Source organism: Anomaloglossus baeobatrachus, chromosome 3 (assembly GCF_048569485.1).
Source record: "Anomaloglossus baeobatrachus isolate aAnoBae1 chromosome 3, aAnoBae1.hap1, whole genome shotgun sequence".
NCBI lineage: Eukaryota > Metazoa > Chordata > Amphibia > Anura > Aromobatidae > Anomaloglossus > Anomaloglossus baeobatrachus.
In genome coordinates, this window is record NC_134355.1 from 436,450,175 (window position 1) to 436,473,258 (window position 23,084).

Consider the following 23,084-nt stretch of genomic DNA (forward strand, 5'->3'; position numbering starts at 1 on the left):
AAAAGATTGTGTGGCACTCGGATGTCCAAAACGCACGTTTTGTGCTTTTTACTAACGATGTCGGTCATTTTTTTTTTCATTCTATCTCCCGTCGGTCGGTCTTGCTCTGTCTGTCTCTCTCTGTCTTGTCTGTCCCCCTCTGACAGTCTGTCGGTCATTCTCCCCCCTCTCTCTTACTTACCGTTCCCCGATCTCCGGCGCGGCGCTGCACGGCTGTTCACACTGTTCCGGCGGCTTTTCCTCTTTTGAAAAAGCCGGCCGCTCATTAATCAATCTCGTATTCTCTGCTTTCCTGCTTTTCGGCGCCTATGATTGGTTGCAGTGAGACACGCCCCCACACTGAGTGACAGCTGTCTCACTGCACCCAATCACAGCAGCCGGTGGGCGTGTCTATACTGTGCAGTGAAATAAATAATTAAATAATTTAAAAAAACGGCGTGCGGTCCCCCCCAATTTTAATACCAGCCAGATAAAGCCATATGGCTGAAGGCTGGTATTCTCAGGATGGGGAGCTCCACGTTATGGGGAGCCCCCCACCCTAACAATATCAGTCAGCAGCCGCCCAGGATTGCCGCATACATTATATGCCACAGTTCTGGTGCTGTACCCGGCTCTTCCCGATTTACCCTAGTGCGTTGGCAAATCGGGGTAATAAGGAGTTAATGGCAGCCCATAGCTGCCACTAAATCCTAGATTAATCATGTCAGGCGTCTCCCCGAGATTCCTTCCATGATTAATCTGTAAATTACAGTTAAAAAACACACACCCGAAAAATCCTTTATTAGAAATAAAAAACACTAACAAAGTCCCTCATTACCAATTTATTAACCCCGACAAACCCTCCATGTCCGGCGTACTCCACAGTCCTCCAGCGTCGCATCCAGCTCTGCTGCATGCAGGTGACAGGAGCTGCAGAATACACCGCCGCTCCGGTCACCTCCACGCAGCTAATGAGATGAGTATAGCGATCAGCTGAGCTGTCACTCAGGTTACCTGGATCCAACGGTGGATGCAGCGGTGGCCGCGGGTAACCTCAGTGACAGCTCAGCTGATCGCGCTACTCACCGCCGCTCCGGTCAGCTCCATGCACCAACTGAGGTGAGTATAGCGATCAGCTGCTGTCACTGAGGTTAATCGCGGCCACCGCTGTATCCAGCGGTGGCCGTGAGTTACCTGACTGACAGCAGCTGATCGCGCTATTCCCTTCATTAGCTGCGTGGAGGTGACCGGAGCGGCAGTGTATTCTGCAGCTCCTGTCACTTCCATGCAGCAGAGCTGGATGCGACGCTGGAGGACTGTGGAGTACGCCGGACATGGAGGGTTTGTCGGGGTTAATAAATTGGTAATGAGGGACTTTGTTAGTGTTTTTTATTTCTAATAAATGATTTTTTCGGGTGTGTGTGTTTTTTAACTGTAATTTACAGATTAATCATGGAAGGAATCTCAGGGAGACGCCTGACATGATTAATCTAGGATTTAGTGGCAGCTATGGGCTGCCATTAACTCCTTATTACCCCGATTTGCCAACGCACTAGGGTAAATCGGGAAGAGCCGGGTACAGTCCCAGAACTGTCGCATATAATGTATGCGGCAATTCTGGGCAGCTGCTGACTGATATTGTTAGGGTGGGGGGCTCACCATAACGTGGGGCTCCCCATCCTGAGAATACCAGCCTTCAGCTGTATGGCTTTATCTGGCTGGTATTAAAATTGGGGGGGACCGCACGCCGGTTTTTTTAATTATTTATTTATTTATTTTACTGCACAGTATACACACGCCCACCGGCTGCTGTGATTGGGTGCAGTGTGACACCTGTCACTCAGCGTGGGGGCGTGTCTCACTGCAACCAATCATAGGCGCCTGTGGGCGTGGAAAGCAGGGAATATGAGATGGCTGTGTACAGAGCACAGCGTGCCCGTCGGTATAAAGGCTCGGCCACGCTGTGCAGGCCGGCCAATCACTGCAATTCCACAACTAACAGGGCTGTGGCATTGCAGTGGTCTGCCAGCCAATCCCTGCATGAGGGCTGGCTCTCAAAAGAGCGCCAACATGCAGGGATGAAGACCACGAGTACAGCACGAGTATTGCAAAATTACTCGGTACCCGCCGAGTAGCCCGAGTACAGTGATACTCGTGCGAGTACCGAGTAGTAACAAGCATACTCGCTCATCACTAATCTTTAGCTATGCTTTAGTCTTACACACCTTAATTTGTGGGTGGTGGTTTTGCGAAAACCAAGACTTTTTTGGCCTGGGACGCCACAAAAGTTTGGGCGTTGTTTCCGAAATAGTGGGACACTCCTAGAAAATTCTAAAGAATTGACTTTCATACATAATGTATACTCCGTGCAAGCAAAACTCCAGGTACAAGTTATTAATCTGTAGGACCTAGTCTTGTATTTTTATATCATATGTACTCTGGAAAAGCATATTGAAGGGAAAAGGTAAAACATATCAGACCAATACATACTGTGTACATCTATATGTGCTTAGAAGCTAACAGTTATAATAATTTATATTATAGATATAGAGCATGGTTATAGAGACAAAGAAGAGACTAAGGGCTGTTATACGCCACAAATGTGTCACCTGTATGTCAAGTTTTTTTATGTTTTTAATGGATTCACTGTCTTCATGTTTTTATGAAAAGATGTAATAAATTGATATATATTTTTTATCATTTTTGAAATGAGACAGTGCTGTTTTTTTCATTTTTTCTTTTTACTTTTTTCTTATGAAGACAAAGGTAACATCAATACTCTCCAAAATATATAATTTTATGCCATAATATCATCCATTAGTTAACTATAGAGCGTAACTCTGGCACACCAAAACAAAGTAAACAGATATGGTGCTGAAAAATATTTTTTTATTCGTTCAAAAAACTCATAATTAGACCTTCATAAACATTTTCAGCATTTATAGCCTTTTTCAAAAGCAGGTCTAGATACAAACAAATATTTTCGTCTATTGCTTAATTATGATTTTTTCTTTATGTAATTGTACATTCATTGACTATTCATTTTGTTATTTGTTTGTATCTAGACCTACTTTTGAAAAAGGCTATAAATGCCGAAAACGTTTATGAAGGTCTAATTATGAGTTTTTTGAACGAATAAAAAATCTTTTTCAGCACCATATCTGTTTACTTTGTTTTGGTGTGCCAGAGTTACGCTCTATAGTATTGTATTTTTTCTCTGAGCACCCCTCTTGACAGTGAGCAAGATTAATCGTTAGTGATCCATTAGTTAACTGTTACTTTTTACCTAGGTCCCAAACATACAGCGCCAATGAGATTGAATTGCTCTTAACAGTAAATGAAGGAGAAACCATAGAATGGATCGAAATAGACCCAGAAGCATTCACAGGTACAAAGAAGTATGGGTAATGTGGATAACCAAATATATAAATGACCTAGGCTTCCAATTGCTTTCTCCTTCCTGAGATAATTACCACCAGCGGTGCACTTTTCTAGGTATTGATGAGTGGTTGGCTGGACATAGATCAGCAGCCTGGTGTATCTGGTCAGCTTTTGACTTGTGCTTGCTTCATTTATTTGTGACTAGAATTTGACCGGTCTGGGATGATTTGTAGTGAGTACACTGAATTTCCGTAATTATGAACTGCTGAGAATTTACAAAAACTTTCACCCATTACACTTGTTCAATTTTGCTTCTTGTATAAATTTTGTTGATATTCCTATTTTTAGAAAATGGAGAATGGGCAATAAAACACATGCCAGCCAAGAAGGTCATAGACCATCGGCATACTCTAGATGACATCAATTACCAGGCGATCGTCTTCTATCTCATCATTCAGAGGAAGCCCCTCTTCTACATCATCAACATCATAGTCCCCTGTGTTCTCATTTCATTTGTCAGTGTTTTGGTTTACTTCCTCCCAGCCAAAGGTATCATTCAGTTTAGTCTAATATCATGAGTAGTATGACTATTTTAATTTATTTGGGTTTCTTAACTTGTGCTACAGATACAGTATATCAGATGTACAACTTTCTTCTCAGTTAAAGAAGTGGTTCACCCATATTCATTACTGGCCATATCGATATTATGTTGAAAAACAAGGTTTCCCTCAAATACCTTGTGTTGCCAATTGTCACTGTGAGTGGCGTTATTGCGGACCACTCTTCTTCATCGCCTGACCCCTGGGCTCCATGACCTCTGGGATCCGGTGATGTCACGTCATCTTCCTGTTCACCTCACATCACCGCAGCCAGCCCCAGTCTCCAGGAGTCACTGGGCTGCGGGCGGTGTTTCACTGCTCTTCATAGCCCAAGCTCCTGCTTGTGGCGCTTTGCTGTGAAGGAGGAGGGAGCAGGGAGATGATGGGCTGTGACACTGGGCTGTGATGAGCGGGGAAACTCCGCCCACAGCCCAGTCACTCAGGAAGACTGTGGCCCGCCTCAGTTGATGTGAAATCACTCAATCCCACAGGTCACAGAGCCGGGGGATCACACAAAGGGGGTAAGAGGACTGCAATAGTGCCGCTCACAGGTACTATTGGAAACACATGGTATTTGTGAGAAACATTGTTTCTCACCATAATATCGATGTGGCCAATAAAGAATTGTGTGAACCAACCCTTTAACTATTGAAATGTAAAAAAAGGTGAAAGAATAGCACAGCTAACTATCAATTAATGGGCTGAACAGCTCTTGATTTTACACAAGAAAAAGAATAATTGAATGAAAGAAAAAGTGTATGAAAGTGCAAGTAACTATATTATCACGACATTGTAACTTTTTTGTTTTTTAGCGGGAGGTCAGAAATGTACAGTATCCATTAACATCCTGCTGGCTCAGACTGTATTTCTCTTCCTAATAGCCAAAAAAATTCCAGAAACCTCCACAGCTGTGCCACTGATAGTAAAGTAAGCGTAAACTACAATATGTGTTTTTTGTGTATATTTAGATGAAGTAGTAATTTACTGTAGTTGTATTGTAGCACTTAGATCTTTACCTTTACAGATTCAGTTTTCTTGTTTATGATACCTACTACCTACTTTTCTACTCGTCACCAATTCCGTCTTCTGCTAACATGTAGACTTGACTACTTGTGTACATAGGCAAATGGTTACATCACGTTTACGTTTTTATGTCTTTTATATATGTTCATATAGTTCTGTCATTACCCAGCATTTAAGTTGAATGTACCTTTCCTTAATTATCAGATTAATTCAATGCTCCCCAAATTTGCAAGTGCAAATTGGCCTGGAGACATTTATTGTATATCCTGTGTTTGATAAGAAGGGGTCCTATTTTTAGGGATGCCACCAACCAGGAAAACAAGTGTCTGTATTTTTTATCCATATATAAAAATAGTGATTTGCGAATTAGTGATGTGTGAATAGTAACTATTCGTGTTCGGATTATTCGTAATGAATCCCAAAGTACTATTTTGGTATTCATCACGAATAACGAACCTAATGCAAGTCAATGGGGAACCTGAGCATTTTTCTCGGAAATTTTCATGAAAAATGCTCGGGTTCCCCACTGACTTGTATTAGATTTGTTGTATGTGACGAATACCAAAATAGTACTTTGGGATTCATTACGAATTATCCGAACATGAATAGTTACTATTCGCCCATCATTAATTTTGAGTATTACAAATGTTCTCACAATGACCACTAAAGCACAAACAAGAAGTGACATTTGCTATCTTTTGCAGCTTGATTGTCAGCTTTGCTGTTTAGTCTGAGATATGATGAGCAGAATAATCTCATTATCCTGGGGGAGGCCTACATAGGCAGCACAACAACACAATGTATGCACCTTACCTGACACTCCCTGGTCTCTATGGGATGGCTGTATTCTATAACATCTTGAAGATTTTAATAATCTTTGACACCTCTCTGCTATTAAGCCCAATTATATTCACCTACAATAAAGCACACTCTGCTGTACTGATTATACAATCAATACAGAACTCAAGTGTGTATCTCCAATATGGCCACCCCCGGTAAGAATATGAAAAAGACAATAGAAACAATATTTAAAAAAATACTAAACACATTATTTCTCCTCTATAGACCTCCCATCTAATGAAACTGAAATTAGATTAAATGATTTTATGGTAAAGCTTATAGGGAGTCTTGTAATCCATATCTTTGGATTTGTATATATTTATGCGCAATGATAATTATTGCTTAGTAAGCGTAATTTCTCTCTTTTCCAGGTATTTAACATTTCTTATAGTGGTCACTATAACCATCGTAGTTAATGCTGTTGTTGTTTTAAACATTTCTCTCCGCACCCCAAATACTCACACAATGTCAAGCGGTGTAAGAGAGGTATGATGCGGCACTTCTACTATTATTTGAGTGCACAATATCCTGTTCCAGGAGTAGCTTTATTATCAAAAACATGATACAGTATAGAGTACATGTGCCCCTTAGAACATTGGACTCAGTTTAAGTGTAATATGCATCTTTGAGGAAGGTTTTTTAAATAAAAAATTATATTAGGGAGCCACACGAATAAAGATGCCCAATACAATGTTGTTATTGGAACTTCTTACTTGTCAAGAATGAGTGTTCTGACATCTATTTGTTGTCGTGAAACAGACTTTGGTCTCATTTTGATGCACGTATTGTGCCCATATTTTACTCTTCTTATCCCACATGTACCCCTTTACAACCCCTTTACAAAGTAATTAATTTATCTCCTAATGTCCCATATACATTAGGTGAAATGTGTACCAACCCACTGATTTTGGTGGTACTTGCTGACCATGATATATATAGTACCCTCCTTGGTGGAGTAAAACTGTGGGGATCCAAGGGTTAAATTCTGAGGAAAAATGAAATATAGGTATAACCTACTACCTTTTTTCAGATTTTATTTAAAAAATTAAATCAAGTTTAAACCCTTTATTAAAAGACTTGTTTATTAGGACAGTGGTTAGCACTGTAGTCTTGCAGCCCATGAGTCCTGGGTTTAAATTCAAGCAAGGACAACATCTGCAAGGAGTTTGTATGTATACGTGGGTTTTACTCTATTTCTTCCCCGACTCCAAAGACATGATAGGGAATTTAGATTGTGAGCCCCAATAGGGATAGTGATGATGATGTCTCTAAAATAAATACATAGGACACCCTGTTACATAGGCTATCTTTGTAGAGAACCTAGTTCATTTTGTGCTCTATGGAGTAGACCATAATTTAAGTAAAAGCAAAATAACCTTTTGGCCAATTTTCCAGTGATAACGTATAATCCAGGGGAACCTGGCAGCAAGACTCCCTGTGAATAGACTAATTGGGGAACCTGTTATTCTTTAGCAGCTGAACTTTTTATTCTACTATTCCATGAAAAGCTTAACATATTTTCTGATGATGGGTGGTATACTGCAGCTCACTAGTCAATGTATTTTAGCTATGCATTGACCAATGCATTTTATTGCATAAGAGTTATCTTTGGATGAGGATTCCTTTCTTGCAACCATGTGATTCCAAGAAAGGACTATATATGTGTTTCTTTGACACGGGAAAAATGTATATAAATTAGACAGTATACACCTTCACTGAGTCTTAGCTCTATAACTGATTGTATTCTATTCCTTCTAATGCTTTTGTACTCAGCTATTCTTGAGGAAGCTTCCACGACTTCTTAAAATGCACCTCCGCCAAAGTGATATAGCCCCAGAACCTGCCCAACTCACTCGTCGCAGAAGTTCACTTGGGCTGATAATAAAGGCTGACGAATATATGTTGAGGAAACCAATTAGCGAACTTATGTTTGAGAAACAGAAGCAGAGAGACGGACTCATGAAAATCGTGTTAGAAAAAATTGGTACAGTTTCCATTTCTCCATCAGTTAATTTATATATTATAATTATGAATAAAACAATTAGATTATACCGTACTTACAGATTTTTATTGTATTAAATTAAGGTAAAGGACTGGGGAACGGCACTGCAGAAGACCTCATTCACAGCTTGAGTCAGGCTGCTCCAGAAATACGAGACACAGTGGAAGCTTGTAACTATATTGCCAGGACCACCAGGAAAAAGAATGAATTTAAAAGTGTAAGTCTTCAAAATGTCCTGAAAACTGCATATTCTTGTGGGGGATCGTATAAGCCTTGTGTTTTGATTCATACACATCTATTGAACATGAAGAACCCCCTATCGATCCATATACAGTCATGGTCAAAATGTTGGCACCTTTGAAATTATTGCAGAAAATGAAGCATTTCTCCTAAAAAACTATTGAAATTACACATGTTTTGTTATACACATGTTTATTTCCTTTCTCTATTATGGAACAGCACAAAAAAACATAGAAAAAAGCGATATGGACACAATTTCACATAAAACTTAAAAAATGAGCCGGGCACAACTGTTGGCATCTTTCCAAAATTATAGGCAAACAACTTTTTTTTCAAGCATGTGATCCTCATACAATCTTACCTATGGCAAGTAACAGGCCTGGGCAATATGAAAATCACACATGAAACCAGATACAAAGGGGAGTAGTTGACTCCATCTTTGCATTGTGTCTGTGTTTGACACACTAAGAATGGAGAACATAAAGAGGAGAAGAGAACTATTTGAGGGCTTGACAACCAAAATTATTGAAAAATATCAACAATCTAAAGGTTAAAAGTCTATCTCCAGAGATCTTGATGTCCCTTTGTCAATTGTGCGCAACATAATCAAGATGTTTATAACCCATGGCACTATAGCTAATCTTCCTGGATGTGTACAACAGACAAAGGTTGCAATGCAGGATAGCTCGGATGGTAGATAAGCAGCCCCAATCAAGTTCCAAAGAAATTCAAGCTGTTCTGCAGGCTCAGGGTGCATCAGTGTCAGCGCACACTATCAAAATTTGAATGAAATTAAATGCTGTGACAGGAGACCCAGGAAGACCTATTAGATATAATAGAATGCAGGAATTCATAATGTATGTAACAAATATTAATAAACCAGAAGGTGGCCCGATTCTACTCATCGGGTATTCTAGAATTTATGTATTGTGTAGTTAATGTATGATTTTTGTAATATATATATCTATATATATAGATATATATATATATATATATATATATAGATGTTGTTGTCTGTAGTTACCAAGTGTTTGTGTAGGGCGCTGTATATGTTCTGGGTGTTGTCTGGGTGTGGCGGGGGGTGAGAGCGGTGTTGTATGTGTGTTGCATGTGTTGCGTTGTTTGTGGAGCGCTGTGTGACTGTAGCGTTGTGTGTGTGTGTGTTGCGCGGTTTGTGTGGGTGTGGTGTGTTTTGGGGGGAGGTATGTTTTATGCAATGTGTGTGTGTTGCGTGGTATGTGCGTATATTTATGTATGCCGCAGTGTTTGTGTGTTGTGTGTGTGCAGCGTTGTCTGTGTGTGTGGGTGTCTGTGTAGGACGGTGTTTGTGGTTCCCAGTGTGTGTGTGGTGTGTTGTGTGTGTGTTGGGGGAAGGTGTGCACCTCCCATCGTGCTCCATCCCCCATGCTGCGCACCCCCCATCGTGCTCCATCCGCCATGCTGCGCACTCCCAAACGTGCTCCATCCGCCATGCTGCGCACTCCCAAACGTACTCCATCCTCCATGTTGCGCACTCCCAAATGTGGTCCATCCGCCATGCTGCGCACTCCCAAGCGTGCTCCATCCGCCATGCTGCGCACTCCCAAACGTGCTCCATCCGCCATGCTGCGCACTCCCAAACGTGCTCCATCCGCCATGCTGCGCACTCCCAAACGTGCTCCATCCGCCATGCTGCGCACTCCCAAACGTGGTCCATCCGCCATGCTGCGCACTCCCAAACGTGCTCCATCCCCCATGCTGCGCACTCCCCATCGTGCTCCATCCCCCATGCTGCGCACCCCCCATCGTGCTCCATCCCCCATGCTGCACCAGCATCAGCCTCTCTCCTCCCAGCATCAGCCTCTCTCCTCCCAGCATCAGCCTCTCTCCTCCCAGCATCAGCCTTTCTCCTCCCAGCATCAGCCTCTCTCCTCCCAGCATCAGCCTCTCTGTCCCCAGCATCAGCCTCTCTGTCCCCAGCATCAGCCTCTCTGTCCCCAGCATCAGCCTCTCTCCTCCCAGCCTCAGCCTCCCCCAGCATCAGCCTCTCTTGTCTCAGCCTCCCCCCTCCCAGCCTCCCTCCTCCCAGCCTCCCCCAGCATCAGCCTCCCCCTCCCAGCCTCCCCCAGCATCAGCCTCCCCCTCCCAGCCTCCCCCAGCATCAGCCTCCACCTCCCAGCCTCCCCCAGCTGGCCAGGCTGATGCCTCTCGCCTCTCAGCCTCCCCCAGCATCAGCCTCTCTCCTCCCAGCCTCCCCCAGCATCAGCCTCTCTCCTCCCAGCCTCCTCCAGCATCAGCCTCTCTCCTCCCAGTCTCCCCCAGCATCAGCCTCCCCCTCCCAGCCTTCCCCAGGATCAGCCTCTCTACTCCCAGCCTCCCTCCTCCCAGCTTCCCCCAGCATCAGCCTCCCCCTCCCAGCGTCCCCCAGCATCAGCCTCTCTCCTCCCAGTCTCCCCCACCATCAGCCTCTCTCCTCTCAGCCTCCCCCAGCATCAGCCTACACCCTCCCAGCCTCCCCCAGCATCAGCCTCCCCCAGCATCAGCCTACACCCTCCCAGCCTCCCCCAGCATCAGCCTACCCCAGCATCAGCCTACCCCAGCAACAGCCTCTCTCCTCCCAGCCTTCCCCAGCATTAGCCTCCCCCTCCCAGCCTTCCCCAGGATCAGCCTCTCTCCTCCCAGCCTCCCCCAGCACGCCGTGCTCCTCTGACGACACTCACAGATCCGATCGCATACACTCACACACACACTCACACATCAGAACACACTCACACACATCCGATCGCATACACACACACTGACGATATCGCACATACGCGCTCACACTCACAACATCCGGAGATACCACATGCTTCTGGCCATGTGATCCTCCGGCAGGTCCTGGAAGATCACTGCACGCACAGGATCGCCGCCGAGAAGCAAGCAATATCCCAGGAGTGTGTGTGAGAGTGAGTGTGATCTGATGTGTGTGTGTGTGTGTGTGTTGTTATGTGTGTGCATGTGTATGTTCCGCCGCTGCAGGACCTTGATGCGCTGGTAACTATGCTACCATGGTTACCAGCGTATCCCGTCCCCCGCTCGCACGGGAGCCCACACCAGCATACGGCGGCAACCCCAGAAATGCGAGGGTATGTGTCGGCTGGGTTGGCGGCGTACGCTGATGTGGGCTCCCGGGGGTACAGCACTCACCTGGGAGTCGTGGCTCCGTGTCGGTTCGGGGAATGCGTGCTGGGGGCGGGGCCAGAGTGAGCGTGCATTGCGTGAGGGGGGCGGGGCGTGGCCGAGTTGCCAATGCGTGCAGGGTGCCGGGGCGAGAGGCCAATCCGTGGGGGGGCGGAGCCTGGGCGAGCGGCCGGCCAATCCGTGTGTGGGCGGAGCCTGGGCGAGCGGCCAATCCGTGCGGGGGGGTGAGGCCATGGCGAGCCCAGCGGCCAATCAGCTTTGTGTCACCGTAAGGACACAATTTTGGAGCAAGACAGACAGACAGACAGAATAAGGCAATTATATATATAGATGACCGAAATCACCATATCAGCATTACTAGAAAAAATTGACTCAGTCTATAATTTGTATAGAATATTAATAAAGGCATCAATGCACATGATTGTTGAAAAAATATGACAAAATATTTATTAAACGTGACACATAAAGGACATGCACAGACAATGGTAATTTAAAAACAACACAGCAGCACATTGGGTGATGTGACAGTAGGTGGGGCTTGTTACATATTGCATATTGCACAGCAGAGCTCTATAAAAGAAAGTGCTATAATATCAGCGATGAAAGGTAAATAAAGACCTGTATACTGGTCTGCAAAGGGTTAACTAACCTCTGACCACAATGAGCAGTAAATATGTGACTCATAGAGGAAGATACATCAAGGACTGGTCATTTAGTAGATGACAATAAAAGCAATCGAGCAGATGATTATAATGCCAGTTTTATATCACAGATCACAATTATAAAGTGACATCACAGATGGAATGTAAATATGATTGCGACCATATAAGATAAAGGAAGCCAGATAGTGCATCTAATAAACAATAGCCAGGGCTGCTATGAATGGTAGCCACAGTTTGAGCAGTCCAACCAGCCCTGGCAAAATTAACACTTAGCAGGCTTCAGCTAATAAAAAGTACAAAGCCAGGCTATGAATAAACATAACAAGCAGCCAGAGAGCATTAATCACCGCTGATAAGGGTAAAATACCCAGTTTAGATAGAGCTCAATGAACGAGATACCCACCAGTCTGTAAGCCCCACCAGAGCACACCGCCCACAACTGACGCGTGTTTCGCAACGGCTTCGTCGGAGGTGTAAGGGCTGTGTGTCCGGTGGCATTTAAATCCCCCCCCGTGTGCAGCTAAACAGCCTATAGCGGCGAGCCGGTACAGCGACGCCCATCCTCCACTGCACGTCGGCGTCCAGGAGATCCATGGTGCACAAGCGCAGCTCATGGATACCAATTGGTCGCCAGGCGCAGGGAGGAGAGGAGTCACAGAGCCGGCGCGCGCACAGGCTGGAAGCTGCAGACACCATATGTAAATAAGGCAGAAGTAAGGGCAAATAACATAGGATAAATCGGTATGATCTGGCATACAATATAGAAAAGATGTTTCATAGCATAAAAACTATGTGCACATAGAATGAAGTATACGATGAAGGTCAATAGCACTTGAAAGATTATATTTGCAGCAAAAGCAGGTATTCTTAGTAGCCTTCATCACAAATGTATTGCCAAATATAACTTCCTCAATTACGATCAGATGAAGGGGGAGAGAGAAAGACCACCAGATCTGTGAAAGTGAAAAAAAGAATAAAATCAGTCCTTGACAGAGACATCAGCAACCACATTGCCATCATATGTGTGCAAAGCTCACAGAGACTGCACACTTATAAATATTAAGGGAGAACCAGTGAAGTGAGTGACAGGACAACAAAAAAACTCCATCTAGAAACAATATACACTGAAGGTGGATCAGATACTATAAAAGGAAGGGCTTAAAGCTGACAGCATCATTTAAACCTTGTGGTTTTATGGTATTTAAAACAGTGATCCATCTGGCCTCCTTTTTCTGCAGATTATTTTTCATGTCACCTCCTCGCATACCTAGATTTACCTTGTCTATACCACGAAATTTAAGGTGTCTCCAGTTGCACCCGTGTTTTTCTCTAAATTTTTGGGTATGTTTTTAAGTAGAGAGATTTCTTCGGGTTTTTGGAGCTTGGCTGCATTTTTAATATCGCAGACATGCTCCAAGATACGCACCCTCAGCTCACGGGTGGTGAGACCAACATAAATTAGGCCACATGGACATATGGCCCAGTATACAACATTGGAAGAGCGACAATTAATAAATTGCATAATACGATATGTCCTTGATCGTGAGGAGTTCCAAAATTCGGATGCACGGTCCATTTGTGGACAGGCACCACAATCACCACATGAAGCAGACCCCAACCTGGGACTGCTGCATGTCAAGAAGTTGGTATTTATCCTAGGTGTATAATGGCGCCTCACGACCAAGTCCCTCAAAGTTCTAGACCTCCTTGGAGTAATGGCAGGTCTAGAAGTGAGGATAGAGGCCAGATTAGGATCCGCCAACAGGATGGGCCAATATTTGAAGATTATCGCTGACATTTCACGCCATTGTGCGTGATAGGGGGTAATCAGTCGGATGGTATTATCACTAACTTTAGGTTTTGTTAAGAGCAGTTCATCACGTACTGACCCTTTAGCCCTTTCATAGCCCTTTTGAATAATATCATGTGAATAATGTCTAGCCCCAAACCGCTTCCTTTAGTTGTTGGATTGTTTTTCAAACAAGGCATCACTCGAACAGATTCTACGTGCCCTTAAAAACTGCCCAGTGGGAATAGAGTTTATTACCTGAAAAGTATGGGACGATCTAGCGCTCAGTAGTGAATTAGTTGCAGTTTTCTTGCAAAAAATGTCGGTGCACAAAGAACCATCAATACCCCTGGTGATTGAGACGTCCAAAAACTCGATTTTTTCAGCGTTGGTAAAAGTAAGTTTGATATTTTTAGTATTAACGTTGAGTCGCTGCATAAACATATTCAACTGATGGACCTCCCCCTGCCAAATTAAAAAAATATCGTCAATAAAGCGCAGCCACATGTGGACTGCGCCAAACTCAGAATCCGGAAAAATAATGGACCATTCCCAATGTCCAAGAAAGAGGTTCGCGTATGAGGGCGCACAAGACGCCCCCATTGCAACTCCTCTCTCTTGGAGATAGAAACGGTCCTTAAATAAGAAAAAATTATGTGTGAGAATGAATCTAAGTAATAATAAGAGGAGGTCCACCAGTTGATCATCAAGCCTGGTGGTACGAAGGAAAAACTCCACTGCCTCCATCCCATCATCATGGTTGATGGACGTATACAGCGATTCAACGTCAGCTGTTACCGTAGTTATTATGGGGAGATAAGGTATGCACACCAGTGACTATGTAAGGGGAATACATGGAATAGCAGAAACTGCTGTGTGAATACTGACTTGAAAAATCCAATAGCTACATGTAAGAGTGAAAATGTGAAAAATGGAATCTGCATTACTGCCATGAACATATGAATCAAGAGAAATTTAGCTACTGAATTGATCAATGCAATAGAGCCCCAACACTACGCCAAAGTATTTCTCTACGTTGGGGTCCCTAGCTTGTGTGTGTCCTCTCATGCAGTTAAAAAACTTACCGTGTATGGGAAGCTGAGACCCTGGCTATTTATGCGTATTATATGGATTGGCAATAGGTGTGGTGGGGAGGGTTCACAAACGAAAAACTACTAACAATAACGAATAACGTTTGGAACACCATTCTAAGTCTGAACTGGGTGCAAAAAACCTAAAAAAACATCACTATGGGGAGATAAGGTATGCACACCAGTGACTATGTAAGGGGAATACATGGAATAGCAGAAACTGCTGTGTGAATACTGACTTGAAAAATCCAATAGCTACATGTAAGAGTGAAAATGTGAAAAATGGAATCTGCATTACTGCCATGAACATATGAATCAAGAGAAATTTAGCTACTGAATTGATCAATGCAATAGAGCCCCAACACTACGCCAAAGTATTTCTCTACGTTGGGGTCCCTAGCTTGTGTGTGTCCTCTCATGCAGTTAAAAAACTTACCGTGTATGGGAAGCTGAGACCCTGGCTATTTATGCGTATTATATGGATTGGCAATAGGTGTGGTGGGGAGGGTTCACAAACGAAAAACTACTAACAATAACGAATAACGTTTGGAACACCATTCTAAGTCTGAACTGGGTGCAAAAAACCTAAAAAAACATCACTATGGGGAGATAAGGTATGCACACCAGTGACTATGTAAGGGGAATACATGGAATAGCAGAAACTGCTGTGTGAATACTGACTTGAAAAATCCAATAGCTACATGTAAGAGTGAAAATGTGAAAAATGGAATCTGCATTACTGCCATGAACATATGAATCAAGAGAAATTTAGCTACTGAATTGATCAATGCAATAGAGCCCCAACACTACGCCAAAGTATTTCTCTACGTTGGGGTCCCTAGCTTGTGTGTGTCCTCTCATGCAGTTAAAAAACTTACCGTGTATGGGAAGCTGAGACCCTGGCTATTTATGCGTATTATATGGATTGGCAATAGGTGTGGTGGGGAGGGTCAATTCAGTAGCTAAATTTCTCTTGATTCATATGTTCATGGCAGTAATGCAGATTCCATTTTTCACATTTTCACTCTTACATGTAGCTATTGGATTTTTCAAGTCAGTATTCACACAGCAGTTTCTGCTATTCCATGTATTCCCTTTACATAGTCACTGGTGTGCATACCTTATCTCCCCATAGTGATGTTTTTTTAGGTTTTTTGCACCCAGTTCAGACTTAGAATGGTGTTCCAAACGTTATTCGTTATTGTTAGTAGTTTTTCGTTTGTGAACCCTCCCCACCACACCTATTGCCAATCCATATAATACGCATAAATAGCCAGGGTCTCAGCTTCCCATACACGGTAAGTTTTTTAACTGCATGAGAGGACACACACAAGCTAGGGACCCCAACGTAGAGAAATACTTTGGCGTAGTGTTGGGGCTCTATTGCATTGATCAATTCAGTAGCTAAATTTCTCTTGATTCATATGTTCATGGCAGTAATGCAGATTCCATTTTTCACATTTTCACTCTTACATGTAGCTATTGGATTTTTCAAGTCAGTATTCACACAGCAGTTTCTGCTATTCCATGTATTCCCCTTACATAGTCACTGGTGTGCATACCTTATCTCCCCATAGTGATGTTTTTTTAGGTTTTTTGCACCCAGTTCAGACTTAGAATGGTGTTCCAAACGTTATTCGTTATTGTTACCGTAGTTATGTCTGTCTCAAGTATAATACCATCTAATCTGTCTAACAATTCGGTGGAGTCACGAATATAAGATGGTAAAGTAATCACCAGGGGCTGTAGATAGTAATCTAAAAAACGACATGCCGATTCACATAAATTATTGTTACCAGAAACAATAGGTCTCCCAGGTGGGCATGTCAAATTTTTGTGCACCTTTGGGAGAAAGTACATGGTTGGAATGATGGGAAATTCAACCAACAGGCCTTCAAATATGGATTTAGGGATGATACCTCTATCAAAAGCCGATTGAAGTATGTCAAGAAGTTCACCTTGAAACCAGCCAGAGGGGTTATTAGTCAATTTAGAGTAACATGACCTGTCACCCAATTGCCTAAAGGTCTCTGCCTCATACTTATCCTTGGACCACAAAACCACATTCCCACCTTTATCAGCCTGTTTGATGACTAGATCATCCATTTGTTGGAGTTCCCTTAGAGCTTTACGCTGTTTACCATTGAGATTGTCATGCGTTCTTTTTTCTTACAATCCTCTAAGCTCTTGGGAAACCAATTTTGTGAACATATTAATGGAAGGACAGGCTGACAAAGGTGGGAAGGTGGTTGAGCGTTTTTTGATATGTGCAGGAAAGGTTGAAGAGGTACCACTATGCTGTTCCGCAAGTAGGGATTCTAGGATTTTCAATGCCTCTTGTTCATCCCTAGATAAATCCATATCTGAATCCTGTTGTCTACTGAGATGGTATTTTTTGAGGAGTACCTTGCGGCTAAAGAGTTACAGATCTTTAATGGCAGTAAAATAATCAAAATTGGCCACTGGAGAGAAGGAGAGACCTAAGACATCAATCTGATCCTTAGTTAGATGTGCATTGATGCCTTTATTAATATTCTATACAAATTATAGACTGAGTCAAATTTTTCTAGTGACCCAGGAAGACCCCCTGCTGATGCAGAGACATAAAAAAGCTAAACTACAGTTTACCAAAACGTACGTGAGTAAGCTAAAACCCTTCTGGAAAAGAGTGTTGTGGAGAGATGAGACTAATATAGAGCTTTTTGGTAAAGCACATAATTCTACTGTTTACCGAAAATGGAATGAGGCCTACAAAGAAAAGAACACAGGACATACAGTCAAATATGGTGGAGTTTCAACGATGCTTTGGGGTTGTTCTGCTGCCTCTGGCACTGGGTGACTTGACTGTGTGCACGGTATCATGAAATCTGAAGGTTACCAATGTAGTACCCAGTGACAGAAAGCTGGATTTTAATCCTAGGTCATGGGTCTTCCAGCAGCATAATGACCGCAAACATACTTCAATGAGCACCTAGAAATTAATGGAAACAAAGCACTGGAGAATTCTGAAGAGGCAGCAATGAGTCCAGATCTAAATCCCATTGAACAACTGTGAAGAGATCTTAAAATTGCTTTTGGGAGAAGACACCCTACAAACATGAGAAACCTAGAAAAAACAAAAAGCCAGCACCAAATGTGCACTTCAGCACTAAACATTCCAAACTGTACTTATTATAAACATTTTGAGATTTTTGGCAAAAAATTGCAATTTCTTGAGCTGCCTCGCCACGTCACGGCAAATCTCATTTGAGGCAGTCCTACACTAAAATATTTTTATAAAATGTGCCATACGGCCTCACGTATGAATAGTAGAACTGCTCTTATTTGCAATTGAAATTGCAATTTTTTGCCAAAAATCTCAAAATGTTTATAATAATTACAGTTTGGAATGTTTAGTGCTGAAGTGCATATTTGGTGCTGGCTTTTTGTTTTTTAAACATGAGAAACCTGGAGCAGTTTGCAAAGGAAGAGTGGTCCAAAATTCCAGATGAGGGGTGTAGGAAGCTTGTTGTAATACTACTGTATGAACTGAGGATTTCGATTGCGTTAGGGCAATGATAACCAGAGACGGGTTCTTGGTGCAAAGACGTTTATAATATGCAACCAACAATATGTACACAAAACAGAACATAAACACAGTAGAACATAAACACAGTAAATACCTGCCAGGGTCGGAGCAAAGGGGAATTCCCGGGGCCACGCACCGGACTCCCCCAGGGAGACCACCAGGAGCGAACCCCTATACAGGGACTGTCTGGCGATCACCCCAGAAGGCCTAAATGCGCAGCAGCCGGGACACGAAAGGGCAACAGGTATAGTCCAAAAATGTCCGTACGTGATGTGAGTCCTAGGGTGGATATGAAACGGAAGGAACCGGGCAGAAGTGCCGACCAGAGACGGCAGACGGAGTCCGGGCACAGCTTGATGAGACCAGGTGAAGTCCAGAGCTGGTGTCGGGTGTTTTCAACAGGATCCAAATATCAATCAGGAACCAAGAGCAGCAGGGCAGGAGTACACAGGAAGCAGTATACTCAGGCAACTAGACTAAGCTTAGGGGCGGGCTTTTAAACAGATGAACAGGAAGTAGGGCAACAGAACAGAAAACTCCATGTTAACAAAGGGCAAGATCCTTCAAAAGAAAACTGGAAATCCTGGAACTCTGACACTTGTTGATAGTTATAGGAAGCAATTGATTGCAGTTATGTATTAAAAAAGGTTTTTCTCCAGCCCACTTTTGGAGTTTTGTGTAAAATTATGTCAAATTTGCCTTTTTTATATGTCTTTTGTGTTGTCCCAATACACACAAATGAAATAAACACATGTATAATAAAATATGTGTAATTGCCATAATTTTCTGGAACAATTTCAAGGGTGCCAACACTTTTGTCCATGATTGTATAACATATCCATCATCATTGGGAAATGTTGTTGGAGAAAGAATGGTCCATATTTTTACTTTTAGTTAATGGCTGTATGTTATGGTTATTAAAGAGGATTTTAACCCAAAATATACAAGTGACCAAATGCAGTGAAACCCAAAAGACCACCTCTTAGGGAAGACCATCCCCTTATTCAGCACCTATTTCATGTGACAGATTTTAAGTTCCACCATACAGCATATTATGCTAGCCTTTTACTTTCAGAAGGCCACCCCCAAATGCAGTTAGTTGCCCAAACGTTTTCTGTTTTGTTGAACCAGCCAATTTTTACAGCAGTGACAAATAGCGGCGCGGCCATATTGATTATCGCTTTTGAATTACTGTATGTTCTTAACAATTGATTGTAAAACTACTGATAAAATGACAGTTTTACCATCTGTGAAGCTAATTAAAAAATGACAACTAACTGGCCTGCATGGCCATCCACTCCAGACATATGGTAAGGGAACTTGTCAGCTCTCTGAACATGTCAGTTTAGTAAATGCTTGTATTCTTCATAAAATAACAATTCTGGAGCATTTCTTCTCAGATCTCTACATTCTGACACTCCTCTGTTTATTCCTCTTTGAGTAAATTGACAACTGGGTATTATCGTTACCTAGTCAAAGGGGTGTGTCCTTACACAGTCCAATAATGTCAACACTGATTCATCAATGCCAATGTTTCGGAACACCAAATGAGAAAATCCACCCCATTCTCAGTAGTAATCTTGAAAGCTTGATTAAAGTTTATTAATAAAGGTTGCACACAAGTGAAAATTTCACTTGTGTTTCAGAACATAAACTCTAATGGTAACACCCAGTTGTCAATTTAGTCATACATTTTTAGGAGGAATAAGAGAGGACCAGCACATAATGTTTTTGGAAAAGATCCTCGAGATTTGTTAATATATTGAGTATACAATAAAAGATGAGCGGATAGTCCAGTACAACCTTAAGCAGGCTTTACACGCTGCGACATCACTAGCGATGTCGCGAGCGATAGCACCCGCCCACGTCGGTGGCGCATCACGGGGTGATCGCTGCCGTAGCAAACAATATCACTACGGCAGCATCACAAACAATTACCTGTTCACCGACGTCGCTGTGGCCGCCGAACAATCTCTCCTTTAAGGGGGAGGTTCATTTGGCATCACAGCGGCATCACTAAGCGGCCGCCCAATAGAAGCGGAGGGGCAGAGATGAGCGGCCAGCGGCCGCAGGTACGATGTTGTTCCTCGTTCCTGCGGTGTCACACATAGCGATGTGTGCTGCCGCAGGAACAACAAACAACCTGCGTTCCAAACGAGGAACGATTTTTTAAAAATGAACGGCGTGTACACGATGAACGATTTGACATCTTTTTGCGATCGTTACTGATCGCAAAAAGGTGTCACTCACAACGACATCGCTAACGAGGCCGGATGTGCGTCACCAACACCATGACCCCGACAATATCTCGTTAGCGATATCATTGTGTGTAAATGGGCCTTTAGTCCAGAATAGTGCTCTAAGGCTGCACACATTTTCTTGCTCTTCTGGATCCCAAGCTTGGCATATGATTACTCAGGCTGGAGAAATGTCACCTATATGCTGCATGCTGCAGAGATGATGTCATGCCAGATCGATGAATCAAATGTCGTGTTGGGGAACCCAGAACTAGGACATTTACACCGATCCTGTCCATGGCCAGAGAGCACTGACCTGTACTTTGGACTGAATTTGGGCAAAGCAATCCGCTCATCTCTAAATATTATTATTTTCTAGGACAGACATGTCATGAGAGTTACAAAGTCCCCTTTAAGAGATAATGTCTCTAGCAAGATTACTTTTAATGATAAAACAATTTGGTCATTGATATATGTTTGTGTTTACTATTTGTAGGAGAACGAGGAGTGGATTTTGATTGGTCGAGTAATAGACAGAGTCTGTTTCTTGATCATGTTCTCACTGTTCATCCTGGGGTCCATTGGTACCTTTTTGGCTGGTCACTACAATCAAGCACCAGCACAACCTTTCCCTGGAGATCCCAAACTCTATCTCCCACTTTCAAAAGGATCTACTTGAAAACATTACTGCTGAAGTTGAAGACATCTGCTCATGAGCCTTGTTAAGAGTCGATCTCCCGGAATAGCAGTTCGGTACTTGCTATACTCTGTGAACCTTTTGACCTATTGATAGGTAGGGTTATCCCTTCCAAGTGGGTAGGAGATGTCTTGGCTGCATGATCTTGATGTTTCACAGGGACTATGCATCTGATTGTACTTGAAAAAAGAACAATTAATGACCTAAATCATTAGGGGTTGAAGGTTTTATCTGGACCTGGAAGTCCTCATACTCAGAGAATGTACAACATCTAAAATAAGCTTTTATATTTATGTATGCTCTATGGGTTTATGGGTCATCATTACTATGATTCATTTTGAATGGTTAGAAATTCATGGAGAAATCACTTTGAATCCTATGACACCTCTACATTGAGTTTCAGGTTAGAAGAAGAATGTCCTACTTTATATAATGAAATGTTTGTATGTATTTTATATTTCCTTATTGTGCATTTTCACCTGTATCAAACACATAAAAATAGTGAATGTTGTCTATTTTTTGACATGAACAGTCTATCAGAATTTAGCCCTGCTGGGGAGAGAACTGTGTAGTCTGACTCAATTACTGTACTCTGAGAATAGCATTTATTACATGATAATGATGGTAACAGGTTTTCTTTTTGAAATTGAGAAATGTGTTTTTTGTTATTTCTTAAGTTTGTGTGTGGGTAATACCGCAAAACCGATTGCACAGAAAAAGTGGATTATCAAGTGACAAGTTACACCTACTCCAATGGCAGCATTGTGAGATCAGTTACATTTGCAGCTTTCAGTGCCATTCTTTTCTGTCTAAATAAAATCTGGATGGAACCTGACACCCCACTGTAAAGGCAGTCATACACAGTAAACTAATGTCAACCGAACCCGCCATATCGACAGGCATGTCGATGAAGATAATCATACTGCATGTCTGATTTTGAATTGACGATTTTTTTGTTCTCTATGAGATAAGTCTCCGCCAAAGGAATCTGGCAGCGACTTTCTCATAGAGAACAAAAGAGGACTTGGCAGAGCAAGCACTCCTGTGTATGGCAGAGTTGGGTGGGTTAGCTCCTGGCTGACCCATACTTTGTCTGACAGCTATCTAGAATGTATGGGGGGTTTTTGTCATCAGGATCTGTTAGGTTCTGTTGGAATACAATGTACAATAGATGCATCTCAGCATTTTATTGCTTTGGTACATGTGGAGAAAACCTACGAAAATGAAAACCGCAAACGTATTGGTGTTAAGGACAACCCACATATCCATATTGTTGACTAAGTTTGATAAACATGCTTCATTCTTTAAACTTGAACTACTATTCATCTTGTAAACTGACATACATGCACTAAATATGTATATATGATATAAGAGTCGGAAAAGTACTTGTCCTGTGAACTGTTATGTTATTAAACTATTCATGACTATTGTTAAAAGAATAACAATTTCTATGCAATGTATGGGATTGTCTGTATGTGATGCTGCTGGATCGGACATATATTGTTATCTTATGTACTTGTATCAAATATGTCTTACATACAGTGCCTACAAGTAGTATTCAACCCCCTGCAGATTTAGCAGGTTTACACATTCGGAATTAACTTGGCATTGTGACATTTGGACTGTAGATCAGCCTGGAAGTGTGAAATGCACTGCAGCAAAAAAGAATGTTATTTCTTTTTTTTTTTTTTTAAATTGTGAAAAGTTTATTCAGAGGGTCATTTATTATTCAACCCCTCAAACCACCAGAATTCTGTTTGGTTCCCCTAAAGTATTAAGAAGTATTTCAGGCACAAAGAACAATGAGCTTCACA

The 23,084-nt window shown here is 42.5% G+C and overlaps 1 protein-coding gene across 1 annotated transcript in view; it reads left to right on the forward strand.

The window, feature by feature from the left end:
• The window catches only part of CHRNG (cholinergic receptor nicotinic gamma subunit), a 35,411-nt gene extending 14,159 nt beyond the window's left edge, over positions 1-21,252 (forward strand). The window contains exons 6-12 of the mRNA XM_075338496.1: positions 3,270-3,367; positions 3,709-3,909; positions 4,772-4,886; positions 6,194-6,308; positions 7,596-7,806; positions 7,908-8,041; positions 21,070-21,252. Coding sequence (XP_075194611.1) covers positions 3,270-3,367; positions 3,709-3,909; positions 4,772-4,886; positions 6,194-6,308; positions 7,596-7,806; positions 7,908-8,041; positions 21,070-21,252 — 1,057 coding nt within the window. The remainder of the gene's footprint in view (positions 1-3,269; positions 3,368-3,708; positions 3,910-4,771; positions 4,887-6,193; positions 6,309-7,595; positions 7,807-7,907; positions 8,042-21,069) is intronic.
• Positions 21,253-23,084: the final 1,832 nt, after the last annotated feature.